This window comes from Columba livia, chromosome 7 (assembly GCF_036013475.1).
Source record: "Columba livia isolate bColLiv1 breed racing homer chromosome 7, bColLiv1.pat.W.v2, whole genome shotgun sequence".
NCBI classification, from domain to species: Eukaryota; Metazoa; Chordata; class Aves; order Columbiformes; family Columbidae; genus Columba; species Columba livia.
This window is the reverse complement of record NC_088608.1, coordinates 38,428,817-38,446,563: the sequence shown is the minus strand read 5'-3', so window position 1 is coordinate 38,446,563 and position 17,747 is coordinate 38,428,817. Positions and strand designations below refer to the sequence as shown.

General features: G+C 38.9%; 1 protein-coding gene across 3 annotated transcripts in view; it reads left to right on the top strand.

Moving 5' to 3' along the window:
• The window catches only part of DNAJC10 (DnaJ heat shock protein family (Hsp40) member C10), an 18,742-nt gene extending 995 nt beyond the window's left edge, over window positions 1–17,747 (top strand). For 2 of the 3 annotated variants that reach the window (XM_005504023.3, XM_065069943.1), the window contains exons 2-23: window positions 470–821; window positions 1,506–1,671; window positions 3,143–3,193; window positions 3,609–3,691; window positions 3,875–4,006; window positions 4,529–4,622; window positions 4,841–4,918; window positions 5,744–5,787; window positions 6,110–6,247; window positions 6,702–6,791; window positions 7,391–7,504; window positions 8,256–8,370; window positions 9,979–10,106; window positions 10,238–10,354; window positions 11,523–11,624; window positions 12,095–12,250; window positions 12,430–12,563; window positions 13,383–13,436; window positions 13,661–13,808; window positions 13,940–14,059; window positions 15,658–15,774; window positions 16,324–17,747. In XM_005504023.3, coding sequence (XP_005504080.1) covers window positions 621–821; window positions 1,506–1,671; window positions 3,143–3,193; window positions 3,609–3,691; window positions 3,875–4,006; window positions 4,529–4,622; window positions 4,841–4,918; window positions 5,744–5,787; window positions 6,110–6,247; window positions 6,702–6,791; window positions 7,391–7,504; window positions 8,256–8,370; window positions 9,979–10,106; window positions 10,238–10,354; window positions 11,523–11,624; window positions 12,095–12,250; window positions 12,430–12,563; window positions 13,383–13,436; window positions 13,661–13,808; window positions 13,940–14,059; window positions 15,658–15,774; window positions 16,324–16,335 — 2,394 coding nt within the window. In that variant the 5' untranslated portion in view covers window positions 470–620 and the 3' untranslated portion in view covers window positions 16,336–17,747. Of the gene's footprint in view, window positions 1–97; window positions 188–469; window positions 822–1,505; window positions 1,672–3,142; window positions 3,194–3,608; window positions 3,692–3,874; window positions 4,007–4,528; window positions 4,623–4,840; window positions 4,919–5,743; window positions 5,788–6,109; window positions 6,248–6,701; window positions 6,792–7,390; window positions 7,505–8,255; window positions 8,371–9,978; window positions 10,107–10,237; window positions 10,355–11,522; window positions 11,625–12,094; window positions 12,251–12,429; window positions 12,564–13,382; window positions 13,437–13,660; window positions 13,809–13,939; window positions 14,060–15,657; window positions 15,775–16,323 lie in introns of those variants that run through there. The other variant, XM_065069944.1, reaches the window with a different exon arrangement.

Below are 17,747 nucleotides of genomic sequence, written 5' to 3'. Positions count from 1 at the left end.
CGAGCCCCTTCCCCCGCCGGCCCGCGGGGCTGTGACCTCCGGGCTCCCCGGGCCCTCCTGCGGCAGCTCCGCGGTCCGCCGGCCCCCTCCCGTGGCGGGTCCCCGGGGGCCGCCCGGCCCCGCAGCGGCTGCTGGCGCAGAACCACCCGCTGCTCCCGGCAGAAATGCCCCCCCCGAAGCACCAAAAGTGAGTGTGGAAGATGAGTAAACCCCGTTAAACCCGCTCTTTTTTAATGGGATGTAAGTGGCTGGTACGTAGTGCCGTTCTGGAAAGCTTTGCGTGATGACCTCGTTCACAAGCTACATCCTCAAGAGATGGTCTGTCATTTGTGTGGCCTTCAGAAAGCCATCCAGAAACCTGGTGTTCATGTGCAGTCTGCACAAGCTGGGATGGGGTTCTTTACTAATGTATATTTACTGAATAATTAGCAAAATGTACTTAATTGCTTTTTTCTCCCTTTTCTTATAGGTTGTAACTTTTGCAAGGCTTGCGACATGCGGTAGGACAAACAGAGCTCCGTCCTAGATCTGGCTGGATCTCTGAATGCTGGTGGATTTACTGGAGGCTCTTTCCAAACCTTGCTGGGATCAGAACCCGTAAACTTTCCAAAAGCTTCATAATGGAGTTCTCAGTATGCAAAGGAGATTATATTAGATATTTCAAAAGATCCTTGTTGCTAGTTTTAGTATGTGTCCTAGTTCTTGTGTGCGCTGATCAGGACTACTATAGCTTACTTGGAGTGTCCAAAGAAGCAAGCAGTAGAGAAATACGGCAAGCTTTCAAAAAACTGGCATTGAAGTTGCACCCTGATAAAAATCAGGTACGTCACATCTTTAACGGGTCAAAGTTGTTGAATTAATGACTCTTAATGTTTTAACAAAAAGTGGGTTTAAATTATCTAAAGTGTTTCTTTGTTCTTGTGAAGCAATGTAACCACCTGATAATGTGGTTCGGCTCCGATTTTCTGCAGAGAGAATTTACAAAATGATATAGACTGGTCGCACCTGGTTGTGTTCAATTTGGGCCATATTAGATTGCCGCAGTAAAAGAGTCACGGTCATTTAATTCTGGATTTTATTTTTGTAAATAAAGGAAAATGTAAGTCTGTGCCATATGACATTGTTGGTAAACTGATGAGTTTGTTTCTTTCCATTTAATTTAGGGGAACTTACTATTTCGCTAACATAAAATCTCATCTAAACAGCAAACAACATCAGGCTGTGCTGAGACATCAATCTCCAAATATTGAATAGACTGAAGCAGAAATTGTGGGACTGCCAAGGTAGAACAAGGGAGGAGAACGAGAATAACTAGAGAGAGGACTCGGAACAGCTCAGACTGTGCTACCAGATTTTCTCAAGTACAAAGAAATTGATTTTAAATTTAAACGTCATCAGTTTCTCCTCCAGATTTCCTGAAATAGTCAGATTTCCAAGGATTATTTTCTTAGCATTGTATGTACAATATGCTTTATTGCTTACTAATTACGGTTTTCCTTAAATAGAATGATCCAAATGCACATGAAAATTTTTTGAAAATAAATAGAGCCTACGAAGTACTTAAAGATGAAGATCTCCGGAAGAAGTACGATAAATACGGAGAGAAAGGGCTTGAAGATCAGCAGCAAGGAGGGCGTTACGAAAGCTGGAACTATTATCGCTATGATTTCGGTGAGTTATTCTGTACATTTGTGATTGGGTTGAAACAGCCAAGTAAACGCGATATTCAGATCTAGATGAGATCTTTTTACACGTTTCTGCTCGATCTGCTCTGGATCTCTGCCTGTTTTGCTGTACCTGTCATTTGCTCTCAGTTGACCCAGGCTTTTTATTTACCCTATTCATGGCTACCCCCTCCAAAAAAAGTAACAATCTATTTACCTAGTCTTTTGTTCCTGCTGCTTACCTTTTTTTATTGGTTGTCTGACTTGATTTTTTTAAGTGCAAAGCTTTTTTTCACTTAAATTCCACTATGAGCGTTTCATCAGTATTCTTTAATGTAAGAACACCAAATTTTGTTTAGATAAAGTGTTCTCAAGTGGATTTTGAGAGGAGACTTTTGCACTGTTGAGCCTGTTTTACGTCCAGTTATACAGTTAGAGATCAGTAAAGAGGAAGTAGAAAACAAAATAATAACAGAATCATACAGAAAATGATATTGAGACAAGTGATTTAAGGTGTGCCTCAACAAATTGTAGGGAAAGACTGGGATGAACAGTTCTCAGAGCTGCTGGAACAGGAGTCAACTAAAATAGGGACCTGAGGAACATGCTTTGGTTGCTGTGAACAAAGAGCTGAAACAACCTTCCACCTTGGAAAAACAAATTCTGGTGTGGTTTGATTTAATATATCCCTGTCTCTAAAACATTAATGTCTCTGCACATGGAAACTGAATAAACCAGAGGTGCTACTATCACAATAAAATACAGAAATTACCCTGAAATGTCTTCAGATAAGCAGTTTTAACAAATTTTATTTGCCTGAAGTTGCACTGCTTGATTGGGAAACAGCATCCTTGAATGTCTATTGAGCAGAGTGTCTATATTTTATATTTTATATGTATATATAAAAATCAAGATATCTTTTATGTATGTATGGCTGAATGTATGTATTATATTGCATTACATATAGATGGATAGTAATCTAAAAAGTACCTTGTCACCTGTAGAAATTAATTCTCATGTTATTTATTTGCATTTAATTTTTGTATACTTCAGGTAAAATGGCATTTCAGCATCTTAGGTACTGTAAAAGATCCGTAGCCATAGTAGCGTTACCTAATGCTGTCTAATAGTGGTCTTGGTGTCTCTGCCTTTCCTGTGTCCTTGGAGCACAGACTGGCTCTAGGTAGGGCTGGGTAGCTTTTAGAAAAGCTTCTTACCTTTATTCTGTCCGCTTCGTTCCTCTGTGTTCACACATTCTGCTCATGGAAAAGCTTGTGGCTGAAACACCTTTGTCATCTAAATAGTTTAGATAACCAGAGGTGAAACAAATACAGCTTGGTTGTAAAAGCTCTTTGGCAGCTCACTGTTTCAACCTAAGTGTGGTGTCTTCTGTTTTTCGTCTTGTGATGAAGCTGATAGTTTGTTCCTTCATTTTAAACATGGCAAAAATAAAAAGCGATGGTTGTTTTTCTTCATAGGTATTTATGATGATGATCCTGAAATTATAACATTGGACAGAGGGGAATTTGGTAAGTTTTAAATAAATAGCTTTGACACCATGGCAACCCAAAGTAACAGTTTTCACATTCTGAGCTGTGTGTCTATAGACTTCTCTACATATCTATACAAAAAACTCTCAGAAAATCATCCTGAGATGAGAAAACAAACAAAAAAACCCTCTTAACACTTCCTGGCAAACGGTAGTCGGCAAACAGATCAATATCAATAAACCGTTTAGAGTTTTAAATTGCATTTTCACCTCTTAGACAGGGATTCTACATAAAAGGATTGCCTGGGGGAAACCAGAAAATACATAAAGTGATGTAAGGAAATGGAAACTTCTAGTGGCTAAAACCTTTTAGAACTTGTATTTTGTTTTTGAGGTAACCAGATGTACGTCATAGATTTGAACTGGTTACTTACGGTTTTCTTTTCTCCATCTAGATGCTGCTGTTAATTCGGGAGAACTGTGGTTTGTGAATTTTTATTCTCCTCGGTGCTCCCACTGCCATGACTTAGCACCTACGGTATGTACAGCGAGCAAACGAACTCTGAAAATTCATCCTTTTTAACTGTAGAAAACTTAACGAAGTGGAACTTGACCCTGAAGCTGAAACCAAAGACAGTAATTCAAAATACCAGTAATAAAATGTGCTGTTTTTTCATTACATCTTAATAGGAAAATGTCCTTTTTATCCCCTTTTTTCTAGTGGAGAGAGTTTGCTAAGGAGATGGATGGAGTAATACGCATTGGAGCTGTCAACTGTGGAGATAATAGAATGCTCTGTCGAATTAAAGGGATTAACAGTTATCCCAGTCTGTATGTTTTCAAAACTGGCATGGTGAGTGATAAAACTGCAAGTGTTTTCAGAAAGGTTGAGCTCTGGAACAATATATAATACTTGTTCAATCATAGATCTTTGCATAAAGATCTTTCAGTGTATTCCTTAATGTAATAAATTACTTTTTCTCTTCTCTCACCTTGGTTAAATTAATTGGGGTACAAATTGTGCTTGAATACTGGGTACATTCTGACAATGATAAGACTTAAGAGGTTGAATGCAGAGATTGTGCGTACACTAAATGGACCGATGCAAGCAATTTGTATTTAAATAGAAATGTAATCACTGGGAGTTGGTGTTTTTAAGACTAAATTATCCTTGTGTTGCTGGACTTGGAAAGAAATCACAGTAAAAGTTAAATTCCAAACATTCCAGTATGGGAGGGAGAGGACAGATAGGGCTACGATTTTTGGGGATGGGGTCCTGCAGTTGCATAAGTACTGTTATTAAAAAAAAAAGTAGGTTTTGCGTTGTTGTTTTCTTGTTTTGAATGTTATAAACCTTATTCTTTGTCTTCTATAGCAACCAGTGAAATATTACGGAGACAGGTCAAAAGAGAGCTTGAAGAACTTTGCCATGCAGTATGTTACCAGCACAGTCACCGAGTTATGGGCAGGTAATGTTCACTTATTTTGCTTGGGGTGTTGATCTTGAAATTGCTTTTACAACATAAAAGACAGCAAGAACTATGAATACAACTGAATCTGTCAACCGAGTGTTATTTTTTGAGATTAAAAATAGTTCACCGTAATTCGCTAATATAAATATAAAACCTTGTTGCTTCATAGTCACGTTTGACTAGTCACAGACTGATGCAAATTGTTTCACTCTTAGGAAACTTCGTTAATGCCATTGAAACTTCATTTGCTTCTGGCGTCGGTTGGCTGATCACGTTCTGTGCTGAGCGTGGGGGTAGGTGCATTAAATACTTTTCAAATAAGGCAAACAGAAAAAACCCCACTTTTGCTGACAGTGGCATAACCCCTTTCGCTTCTAATAAAAAGTTGTAAAAGGCGATCACAGTATTTGGACTGTTGGTCATTGAAGCTCCGTTTTAGAGGCAGTTTGACAAAAGGGACAATAACAGAAAGGTATTGTCCAGAGAAAGTTGCCGTGGTTTGCTGGGTGAGCCGAGTAAACGCGCTGCGCCTTGGACAAATAAAGATTTCTCAGCCTTACGAAGAGGCCTTTGCTCTGTGAATGAATAACCAGAGCTGTAGTCTTGGGTTGACATTGGTGAACGCCTTGATTTCCAGTTCCAGGCCTTTTGTTAAGTCATTGGTCCAGTGAAATTTTCGGAAAAATGATCTGCATCAACTGTTCAAAGGCCGGATGGGTCATTAGAGCATATGGTGTATTTATTAGACTGAGTCATTTGAATCACAGAAAATCGATCTTTCCATTGAAATCTCATTCCAAGACAGTATGTAGATACCGCTTTAAAAAAAAAAAAAGAAATTTTAAAGGTCAGCCTTAGTATAGCAAATAAATTATTAATTCTGTGTTGATGGAAGCAAGACAATGTTATTCATGTTATTTTTAACTTAGAGTAGACAACCGTCAGGTGCTGATAACCAGATGGTACAGCCTCAAGTCACTGAACACCAGAGGACTGGCCAGAAACGTGGCTTTTGAAGCCACTGCAGGGAGGAAGGGGGTCGTTCTAAACAAGAGTCGGTTTAGCGCATTAGTCATTTGAAATTTGATGTTTGTAAATAAGTCGTTTTGATTTTGCAGATTGCCTGAGTTACCAAACCCGCCTCAAGCTCGCCGGCATGTTGGTAAGCACTGTGCACCTCTTACCGTCAAAGCAAAATAACACACGTGAAAGCATGAAGTTCAGCCAAAACTCCCGCTGAGTTTAGTGGAACCAAGATTTCACCCATTAACTTTCAGAGCAGTGAAATATTTTGGCTTAGTAGCCAAATGAATGAATATTAACTAATGAATCACAATGTGGTCTCCTTCCATTTTCTCAATGTTGTCTATAATTGCTTGTGTTGGGATTTTCAAAAGCATTTCTGAACCTGAAAGTAAAAACCGCTCTTTGGTTTTGTGTTTGTTTCTGTTGGTTTGTGGGTTTTTTGTCTGTTTTTATTCCAGGAAGGTCTCGCTAATGTGGGCTGGATGGACTGTGGCACCCAGGGTGAGCTCTGTGATAACTTAGATATCTCATCCAGCACTACAGCGTATTTCCCACCTGGAGCCACCATCCAGAACAAAGAGAAAGGAGGCGTTTTGGTACGAGTTGTTATCTTTAAAAGGAGGAAATGAATTTTTCAACCTACCTGCTTTCACCCTTGTAATTTACCAACTCTGAGTTACTGATTCATATTATTGCTAAATCTAACAAATCACCGAAACTTAAATATCAGCAGAGTGAAACTAGATTGGAAATCTTGTAAACTTGATTGAAAAATTTGGGTTGAAATTTGAATTTTAGACTTTTAGCACCCGTTCCCACAAAATATGATAGCTCGACTTCAATATTGTGGGAAAACAAGGTAACAAGCAGTATTCTGAGAGTGATATGTGAAAAAGAAATCGATCAAATAACGTATTATTAACTGTACTTTTCAGTTGGTGGAAAGGAATGAATCAGAATAATTTCCCTGACACTTTGAGCACTAATCATCAACAATCAGGTCGATGTTTGCAATTCTATACAATAAACACAGTTAATTTTTCTTCCTAGTTTATTAACTCCTTGGATGCCAGAGAAATATATCAGGAAGTAATGCGGCACCTGCCAGACTTTGAAATGATCTCTGCAGCAGCATTAGAGGTAATTTAGAAATGTGTTACCATTTCTTCAAATAATGCATTTTTATATTTTTTATCGGTACTTTTAACATTTTTCAAATCCCATTGATACCTAGTATTAAATATGAATATTATTATTAATAATATCGTTCATAATATTAATACCTAGTATTAAAAATAGCTAGTATTTATTTAACTGAAAACGACTATTTTTTTTCCATGTAGCCAAAATTACTTAACATTGTTTGTCTACATTTACTTTTGTTGTTTAGCAAAACAACAAAGGGGGGTGGCGTGTACTTAATAGCAAAATACAAAACGACAAATGCTGCCGTTGCAACTCGGCTACGTCGCAGACAATTGGATTTTATATGTATTTTGTCAGTCATGTAGGAAGGAAAATACTCCTTGTTAATCTGTGGTAGGTTACGTATGAGGAAAAAAAGAGGAACCCTCTTTTCACGCTTGTAATTGTGCTCGTCAGCTTGATCTACAACAGGGAACACAGATGGATAACTGGGCATTTGCCTTTACTATACATACAAGCAATTTACACAGTGGTGTAAGTTTGGGATAATCTCTTTTTTCTCTGTGTTTTTGGTTTGGTTTTTTGCCCTCAAGGACCGTCTGGCCCATCACCGCTGGCTGCTGTTCTTTCAGTTTGGGGAGAGTGATAAATCGGGTCTACAGGAATTTAAGAAACTTAAATTTTTACTTAAGGATGAACATATTCAGGTAAGACGGCTCACTCGTGTTAAACACCATTTACATTCAGACAACAAGTCAGTATCTTTTTCGTTATTAACTGTTACTACCAGTTGCCGCCTCTGGTACTGAAAGACATAGATTATCATATGGTAGATCCATAGTAAAGCTTTTAATTTAAAGCAATCAGTGGAGTTTCCCGTACAGTTTCAATAATTTAAAAGTAGTTAGGAAAGATGATCTTGTAAGTCTGCTCTCTCATGGGAAATGTTGCTGCAGATCCCATTCAGTTAACAATTAAAAGTTAACACTTCAAATTGATGTATGTAAAACTATTTTAATTACTCGGAAAACCCTATAATTGAGAATTTTCTTAATAAAAAGAAACCAAAGTTTGTACGAAAGACATACAGATTGCGTTATTTATAAGGTATGTATTTTTAAAAAATTATTGCATTGACTAGAATAATTTCAACATCACGTTTATTTTAGGTTTGCTTCCTTGCTGTTTTATTCGGAGCAGGGGTGGAAAAAATGAGGATTCTTAAAAGGTTTTGTTCCTCGTTTTGGTCTTTAAATTAAAAATTAACAACCTAATATAGCTTTGCTAGTAGTTTTCCTCAAATACCACAGTTACAAGATTGGTTTAAGCCTCTGTTTATAAAAAAGCTACTACTTTTCTGTATTTTAACCATTTTTAGTGACTCTTACTGCCTTTCAGGGCATGTTGATCTATATAAATTAGGAAGCCTTCACTAAAATGTCACTGTCTGTTTAACAGGTTGGCAAGTTTGACTGCCTTTCCTCACCAACCATCTGCAACAAACTGTACGTCTATCAGCCTTGTTTAGCTGTCTTCAAAGGAAAAGGAACTGGAGATTATGAAATTCATCATGGTAAGGGAAACTGTGGCAAGTTTACATCACTAAAGCAGTAAGGTATTTGACACAGTCTCCCACAGCATCCTCACAGCTAAACTGAGGGAGTGAGGTCTGGATGAGCGGGTAGTGAGGTGACTGTGAACTGGCTGAAGGGAAGAAGCCAGAGAGTCGTGGTCAATGGGGCAGAGTCCAGTTGAGGCCTGTATCTAGTGCAGTGCCTCAGGGGTCAGTACTGGGGCCTGTATTATTCAATATATTCATCAATGATTTGGACGAGGGAATAGAGTGACTGTCAGCAAGTTTGCTGATGACACCAAACCGGGAGGAGTGGCTGACACGCCAGAGGCTGTGCTGCCATCCAGAGACCTGGACAGGCTGGAGAGTTGGGCGGGGAAACATTTAATGAAATAGAACAATGGCAAGTGTAGAGTCTGTCATCTGGGCAGGAACAACCCCAGGTTCCAGTATAAGTTGGGGAATGACCTATTAGAGAGCAGCATAGGGGAAAGGGACCTGGGGGTCCTGGGGACAGCAGGATGACCATGAGCCAACACTGGGCCCTTGTGGCCAGGAAGGCCAATGGTACCTGGGGTGGGTTAGAAGGGGGTGGTCAGTAGGTCAGAGAGGTTCTCCTGCCCCTCTGCTCTGCCCTGGTGAGAACACACCTGGAATATTGTGTCCAGTTCCAGCAGGACAGGGAACTGCTGGAGAGAGTCCAGCGCAGCCACCAAGATGCTGAAGGGAGTGGAGCATCTCCCGTGTGAGGAAAGGCTGAGGGGGCTGGGGCTCTGGAGCTGGACAAGAGGAGACTGAGGGGTGACCTCATTAATGTTTACAGATATATAAAGGGTGAGTGTCAGGAGGATGGAGCCAGGCTCTTCTCGGTGACAACCAATGATAGGACAAGGGGTAATGGGTGCAAACCGGAACACAAGAGATTCCACTTAAATATGAGAAGAGACTTCTTCTCAGCGAGGGTGCCAGAGCCTGGCCCAGGCTGCCCAGGGAGGTTGTGGAGTCTCCTTCTGTGCAGACATTCCAACCCGCCTGGACACCTTCCTGTGTAACCTCATCTGGGTGTTCCTGCTCCATGGGGGGATTGCACTGGATGAGCTTTCCAGGTCCCTTCCAACCCCTGACATTCTGGGATTCTGTGTGTCAGAAAGAACCTGAGTTACACCTAAAAAGCTGGGATTCATCAATATCGGTTATTTTTCTTGAAGTCTTTACTGTGTCAATACTGTTGCCAAGGCAAGTGTATCTAAAAGAGTAATTTTTTAATTCCAACAACCACTAGTAAGATGGTAAAATAGCTGGTAGTCTAGGCACAAAAAAAAATCATTTTGTCTGACAAAAACATGTTTTGTCTTGGATAAAATATTTATTTGGCTAATACCAGGTAAATATCCAGTTTAGTGTCAGCTATGATATAGAGTGTGTCGTACCTACCTATGTTTGGACAGTTTAACATCGTCTTCCTGAGTAAAAGCGAATTTATTTAAGCAGGGCCATGTTTAAAGCTCCGTCGGGGGAACTGAAGGACTCCTGTTAATGTCAGTGAGTTTTAAAATCAGATTTCTCATAGGGAAAAATAAAGTTTCCTCTCTGCATTGTTCTCTGAAGGAAAGAAGATCTTATATGACATTGTTGCATTTGCCAAAGAAAGTGTCAACTCTCACGTTATCACACTGGGACCTCAGAATTTTCCTGACAAAGAGAAGGAACCGTGGCTTGTGGATTTCTTTGCACCGGTAAATATTTAATATCTATATTTGCCTTCTTCTAAATTCTGTTATGAAACCACCTACTGGCAGTATCCTGAAAGTGCCCTTTGGTGTCATGTGGAGAAAGCAGTCGCGCTGACTTGTGTCTTGTGTTCTAGTGGTGTCCTCCTTGTCGAGCCTTGTTACCAGAGCTGAGAAAAGCATCGAAACATCTCTATGGGCAGCTGAAATTTGGAACACTAGACTGTACTGTCCACGAAGGGCTTTGCAACGTGGTAAGCTGCAGGAACTAAACAATAACCATATATATAGATATAAAAATATAATCCTTTCAAATAATACTATGTTCTTCTAGTTGGGGATGGGGGCAGACAATGCTTGTTCTTTACTATTGCTTTCTTAAAGGGTAGTGAACCAAACAGGATGCTTGTAATCATCATATTTTTCAAGGAGCAAACTATGTAACCACTACTATATCAATGCAAAAAAACATGTCACATTTTGCTCTGAGTTCATAGTCTTACTGGAAGACTCTGGAAGTGTCAGAATTCAATAATTCCTGGCGTTTATAAGAGGAAAAAAATTAAAGCAGACCCAGAAATGATTTTCTAGTGTATATATAAATACATAGATGCATTCTTTTTGGTCTTCACATAGGAGGATAAGAACAGTAAAACATATACAAGTTTTATGTTGATACACCACTTTTTGAAGATGTCTGCAAAACCACTTCTAGTTCAATTTATCCTGACTTTGCTTTTTGCTTTGTAGTGCTTAAGAAGTGCAGGATCAACTTCCAAGTAGAAGAAAGTTTAGTACTTTTCAGTTTACATTTATTTAAAGATATAGTAGTGGAATGAAAAAGATTTTTTTAAAAAAATCTTGCCCAGTTTTCCATGTTTAAATTTGCTGAACTTTTTTGTTTCAATGACTTTATCATAGTAGAAATTATTGACATTACTTTTCCTGAATTCCAGAAAATACTACATTCTGACAGCTTTCCTGCAACTGCACGTTTTATTGTTCCCAAGAGCAATAAGCAAAGAACATTTTTTGCAAGTTTTCTGTAGATGTGTTTACACACCGAAGAATTCAAATCACAGAAGTATCTGTATTCAACAGTGAACAATACAGTTATTCATACGCTACAAGCATTTTCACCTGAACACTGGGAATAGCTTTAAAGTTAATGCTTGGAAGGCCAGTGCATTAATTCCCGTGTTTGCAGAGCATGGCCAAAGAACTACTGCCTGGTTTTTAAGTTGAGAAATTAAATGATGCCGTCTCTGAATACAATTGGCGTCTTCTCTGTACTGATTTGTGATGGTTTCAAACTCCCATCTGCACGTGAGACCGAGCAGTTGTGCTGTGCAGAAGGGCAGTAAAAAGACACTACAGGAAGCCTAATAATTCCTTGCAATTTCTTATTGTCTGTTTTGCTAGCATAACATTCGAGCTTATCCAACCACAGTTGTGTTCAATCAGTCTGATGTTCATGAATATGAAGGACATCACTCCGCAGAGCAGATCTTGGAGTTTATAGAGGTACGTCCATTAGAATCCTTGTTGCAGTCGCACTCTGTACGCAGCTCATCCGTCCAAGGTGGAAGACTCTAAGTTGGGTGGGGTTTGGTTTTGGCTTTTAATTGATTAGACTAGTAAGATAAAGAGTGAGAAAACCTTGGGCAGGAAGAGTGATCCACCAACTGTCAAGGAGGGACTTGACACTCAGTGGATTCATTTCCCTACTGTCAATTTCTTTGAGATCATGAGCAAATAATTTAAGAGGCCTTCCAGTCTGCAAAGTAATAATAAGGATGTCTACTTCATAGAGACGAGAAAGGAATTAAAAGTCTGCAGTGCTGTAATATTAAGGTGAAAATGCCCCATGTACACATCTGGACGTAGGAGGAGCTTCCCAGTGTTGTCAATTAGCATTCTCAGAACTCGGTGCAGACTGTAGGTGCGGGATAACTCACTGCAGAGTGTATGTCTATGAGCTGTCTTTACTTTAGGATCTCAGAAATCCCTCGGTGGTCTCCCTAACACCAGAGACTTTTGTTGAATTAGTTCAGAGAAGGAAACGAGAGGAAATCTGGATGGTTGACTTCTACGCGCCGTGGTGTGGACCTTGTCAGGCGTTAATGCCAGAATGGAAAAAAATGGCCAGGGTAAGTGATATTCAAATGTTTTGTGTGCTGTTGTGTCCTGTTCTGTGGAATTATGGAGATGGTACAGCTCCTTGAACTAGAAACTTATACTAAAGCTTATCCTTAAATTCTGAAATATTACTGAAATTGTAGCAGTACTGAATATCGTATTTGATGGTGGGTTTTCTTCTTTTTTTCAGATGTTGACTGGGTTAATCAGCGTAGGCAGTGTGGATTGTCAGAAATATTATTCTTTCTGTCACCAAGAAAGTGTTCGGGGATATCCCGAAATAAGACTCTTTCCTCAAAGATCAAGCACAGCTCATCAATATTAGTAAGTAATTGAATTCAGTTTGGGAAACGTTAGGTGATGTGGAACATGATGATAAAGTTTCTTTTTAAAAAGTGCCATTTTTTTCTTGTTGAAAATACTAAGTTGTTGAATATAACACATGCCAAATTCCTAATCATGAGCCAGCTATTTCCCGTAAAAATATGGGAGTTTGTCTCTTAAAATAAACATCACCAAAAAGTATCAAGTCAGATTTTGACCAGGTAACTCTATTGAAAAATACTTAGTTATAAAGTTGTAAATGAGTGGATATGAATCTTGAGTTAATCTCTTTTCTAACCTGTCACTGGAATTTCAGAACTAAGCAATGCCCTCAAAGTCCAAGTAAGAAATCCTTGTCCAGGTAACCTGTTTGCCTGGCTCTTCTACTGTCAGATCAAGGAAATGTATATATAATTGATAGTTGGTTCATATTTTCTAATTGATGTTAATTCATTATAATATTAAGATATTTCAGTTTAATTCCTGTGTTTCTTAGAGGATGCAGTTTTATCTGGAGTTGTTACCTTCACTCGAAGTAGTTTACTATCAAAGCTTATGTGCTCCAAACCAAGTTGCTTACTGTCTTGACACAGAACTTTCTTCCCGTTTTTCTCTTCATCTTCTAGTCTTTAGTCCTTTATCTTTGAATTGTATTCATGAGACTTATTCAGATTGGAAAGCAAGGTAGAAATATATGCTAAAACATACAAATCCAGCTCTATGGTAGTTTGAATTACATTTGAAAAAATAACACTCTCCAGAGTGGAGATGATGAAATAATGAACTTAAATGTGTATTTTCTTTTTCCTCTTTTTACAGCAGCTACAATGGATGGCACAGAGATTCCTATTCGCTGAGAGGCTGGGCACTGGGGTGAGTTTCTGCATTAGACTTGGTTCCAAAGACCCATCGTTTGCTTGCTAGGAGAAATTAATATCTAAATGCTATGTAAATCAAGAATGAGAAACAGGTGTACTTGCTACATCTTTTAACTCGAGCTTTTAAAGGATTTCCAGACCACTAATATTCTTTATTTCAGAAATTCTTCTTGTGCTTAAAGTTTTGAGTGGATTATGACTTTTTCTTCCTTTCCACAGGTATTTACCCCAAGTGTCTGTAGACCTGACTCCTCAGAGTTTCACAGAAAAGGTTCTGAATGGCAAAGATCACTGGGTCATTGATTTTTATGCTCCTTGGTGCGGACCTTGCCAAAATTTTGCTCCTGAATTTGAGATCCTTGCGAGGGTAGGTTTTGAACTGTAGTAGCAGCTTGTTACACTCGTAATGGTCTAAATAGAATTCGTCATCATTTTATTTCTTAACAATCACGTGAAAATAGCTGATGTTCCTTCTCATTGAAAGTCTTATCTTTTCAGACGGTTAAAGGCAAAGTAAAAGCTGGAAAAGTCGACTGTCAGATGTACGCTCAGACCTGTCAGACCGCGGATATCAGAGCCTACCCCACTGTCAAGTTTTACCCCTACCAAGGAACAAAGGTAAAGTGTCTCCTTTGTGTACGCTGGCGAGTGGGGACTGGTAGTAGATGTATTTCATTTCATAGTAAGATTTAAGAGATGATTTTTGTAACAAAGTGCAGGCGGGAGATGCAATAAATAATGTCAGTAATATGTAAAATACTGTCACAATGGTACAGTAATAATGTTATTGAAAAATAAACTGTAAATCAATAGAACAGTAACTAAAATGTGGGCTCAGCCAGAACCAAGGTTTAATTTTGCAGGGATCTCACGTAACAAAATGTTTTTCAACTTTTAGCAGTTGTACCACCAGCCACTCAAATCAGGCAAAGTCTCTAATGAAATATCGACAGCTTCATTTTGGCTAAGGAGAAATATTCTTTCAGTGTAATCACAGCATTTCATTTTAATTTTGACCTAAATAACATCTTTTAAGATAGAAAATAGTTTAAAAATATTTAGTTGTGTTCTGTCTCAAAACCAAACCTTACCAAACCATTTCAATTATCAATGTGACTCTGTTGAGATCAACATTTCCTACTAACATATTACTAATAATAAATTAAAAAGTTGAGAAGTATCCAAATAGTTCTACGAAATTGCCATTATTCTTGTAAAACATGACATGTCAAGGACAATAGGAAGAGCTTTTTCCAATACGTGGCAGGTCAAACTAACACCAGAGGCAATGTAGGCCCACTGATGAATGAGGTGGGTGCCCTGGTGGCAGAAGATACAGAGAAGGCAGAGTTACTGAATGCTTCTTTGTCTCTGTCTGCTCTGCTGGAGGCTGTCCTGAGGAGCCCCGTACTGCTGAGGCCCCAGAGGAAGGCAGGACAATGGAGGAGTTTGCCTGGGTTGATGAGGACTGGGTTAGGGAGCAGTTAGGCAATCTGGACATCCATAAATCTATGGGTCTGGATGGGATGCACCTGCGGGTGCTGAGGGAGCTGGCTGAGGTCATTGCTGGACCGCTCTCCATCATCTTTGCCAAGTCTTGGGAACGGGAGAGGTGCCTGAGGACTGGAGGAAAGCAAATGTCACTGCAGTCTTCAAAAAGGGCAAGAAGGAGGACCCGGGTAACTATAGACCGGTCAGCCTCACCTCCATCCCTGGGAAACTGCTGGAACAACTTCTCCTTGGTGCCACTCAAGGCATCTCAGGGATAAGAGGGTCATTTTTTAACTGACTCTCTTATGGGAAGTTCTAGAAATCCTTCCTCACACAATCCCATTGAATTCAATGGGACTTGTAGTAGTAAAGAGGGTTTTCAGGTCTCAAAAGCAGTGACCCCCACCAGCAGATTTTGTGAACACACATGATGAAGGGGCAGACTTTGCAGTGGCTGACTGGGTTCAATATTCAGCTGAATAAACATGAAAACATTGTAACGACTTCAGGCTTCTTTAAGGCGCAAAACAAAATTTGTTTAGTTTTGAAAGCCAGCAGCTAAGAGGGGTTCTTACTAAAAAGACAATTAGTATTGTTTAAATGGAGACAAAAATATATGTATGGCTTAGAAATCAATGTACCAGAGCTATTTTCTTCCTCCTTGCATTCAGTGTAGAACATGGGTAATATATAAATTTTTAATTTATTTATTTATTTTTTTTAAGAAAAATGTTCTTGGTGAATATATAGACAGCAGAGATGCCAAAGGTATTGCTGACCTTCTGAATGAAAAACTAGAAGCAATCCAAAATAAAGGAAAAAGAAAAAAATCTAGAAATAAGGTAAGAACACTTAGCGGGGGGGCTTTTGCAGAAGACTCGTTATTGTAAAGAATAGCTTTTAAAAAGGATGTTACTATTTTCTTGTTGTGAAATATTAAATCCCGAATCTTCAAACAGTACCAGGTACATTTTACTTCTAGACTTGTTTTGTTTACTATTATTTGTTGAAGCCCAGTTCTCCATGTCCACAGATGTAACAGAGGATAACTGCCATTGCAACACCAGTTATGGCAAGACGTACAGAATCTCTAGGTATCTGTGTTAAAGGTGGGGGGGTGAGATGCGCCACCTCCTTCAGTGTAATCCTTAGACCAGACTTAGCAAGCAGGACCCAAATTAGAGAGGCCAGTGAGTGCCAGATTGGAATAGATGTTTTAACTCAGAAAGAAGATAGTGATATAGAGCTGTTAAGAAATACTCTGAAATCTATTTAAGAAACATTTGTCCAGTTGAAATATTAATGCTGAAGATAAATGTAAAATCACAGAGAAGAAGAAAAACCCAACAAAACTTACAGAATAACACAATTGTTTACTTTGTTGTCACCAGGATGAGCTCTAAGTGGTACTGGAAGTAAATACAATTCAAAATATTTTGAAGCTGTGAATAGAGAAGACACCGTGAGGAACATGAAAGGCTGATTACATTCATGACAGGACGAGATGAAAACGAGTTTTTGTTCACGGGCATACGTGACTGTTCGAATTCTGTTTAAACTGTGGGGAGATGAAAGTACTTTGGTTTTGGCATTCAGTGTTTCTGCAAACGGATTCTGCACGTCCCTCCTCTGATACAGCAACTACCTTCTTCTAGTCAAACGGTGGAGCTGACCAGAAATGAGGTCTGTGTCACTTTTGCCTTCCCATTTCCTAGTTCTTTCTATTTTTCTGTCTCTTTTCAAACACATTTGGAAGGTGGCACTCAGCCCGTGGCTGAATATGCACTCAAACCACTCTGCAATGCAGAAACACCACGAGGGATTGTCCGGTGGAAAGACAAACTGTTCACCTGGTGATTATTCTGCTTTGGGGTTACATGATTGCCTAGTCCATTGCTAGGAAATACAATCCAGAACTGGGAGCAGGTATCTTGAATCACAGCCCTTCTGCCCTGGAGTGGATCATGGCACTGGTGAGAGCCAGAGGATGGACAGAACTTTGAAGAGCTTCTTTGGTTGGTTTGTGCTTTTTTTCTACTTTATTTTTTTAAGAATCAAGGACTTCAAACTCAGCATTTTGTTGACTTTCAAAATGTAAGTTATGCCATAGAAGCATCTGCTTAAAAGAGTAGGTCATAACTTCATTATTGTCTATTAAATATGAATGTATTCTGTGGACATATTTAACCTCTTTTGGTATTACCACTTTTCCTTTCTCCGCAGACCTGTTTTGGGGGTTTTGTTTTTTATATAATCTTTAAGGCAAACAGGATAGCAAGTGCCTTTTTTAATTTAATAATGAACACTGTACATTACAATGTCTCCTCCTACATCTTACTAAATTCCTATTCTTTAGAGTAATATTTTTCATAGCTTCTCAATAGCCAAGAAAAATTACAGGAAACAACAGAACGTGTACTGCGTTTAGAAGTGCAACATTGACATGTTTCATGTTTTCAATAAAATGCTGCTGAGAACTTGTCAGATGGACTTTTCTCCCTGCTCTCCCTGTATTTAGATCTGGCATGACTAGTAGTATAACTTTGTAAATAGTTTGTTATCTACAAGTAATTTATTTTCTAAAGAAGGCAGCAATAAAAGGAAGAGATTCAAGTAACTTTGAGACATTCAAATGCTTCTTCCCCCTATTGCTTTGCAGTTTTGGAGTGTATTAATCTGAGAAAGAAGAAAATGTATTGTGTCCTCATCAAAATACCTTCTCCACTGACTTATTTTGTCTGGTTTTGAAATTCATTTAGGCTGTGGGGAAAAGGATTTAGTTTAAGTATCAATAAAATTCATTTTTAAGATTTAA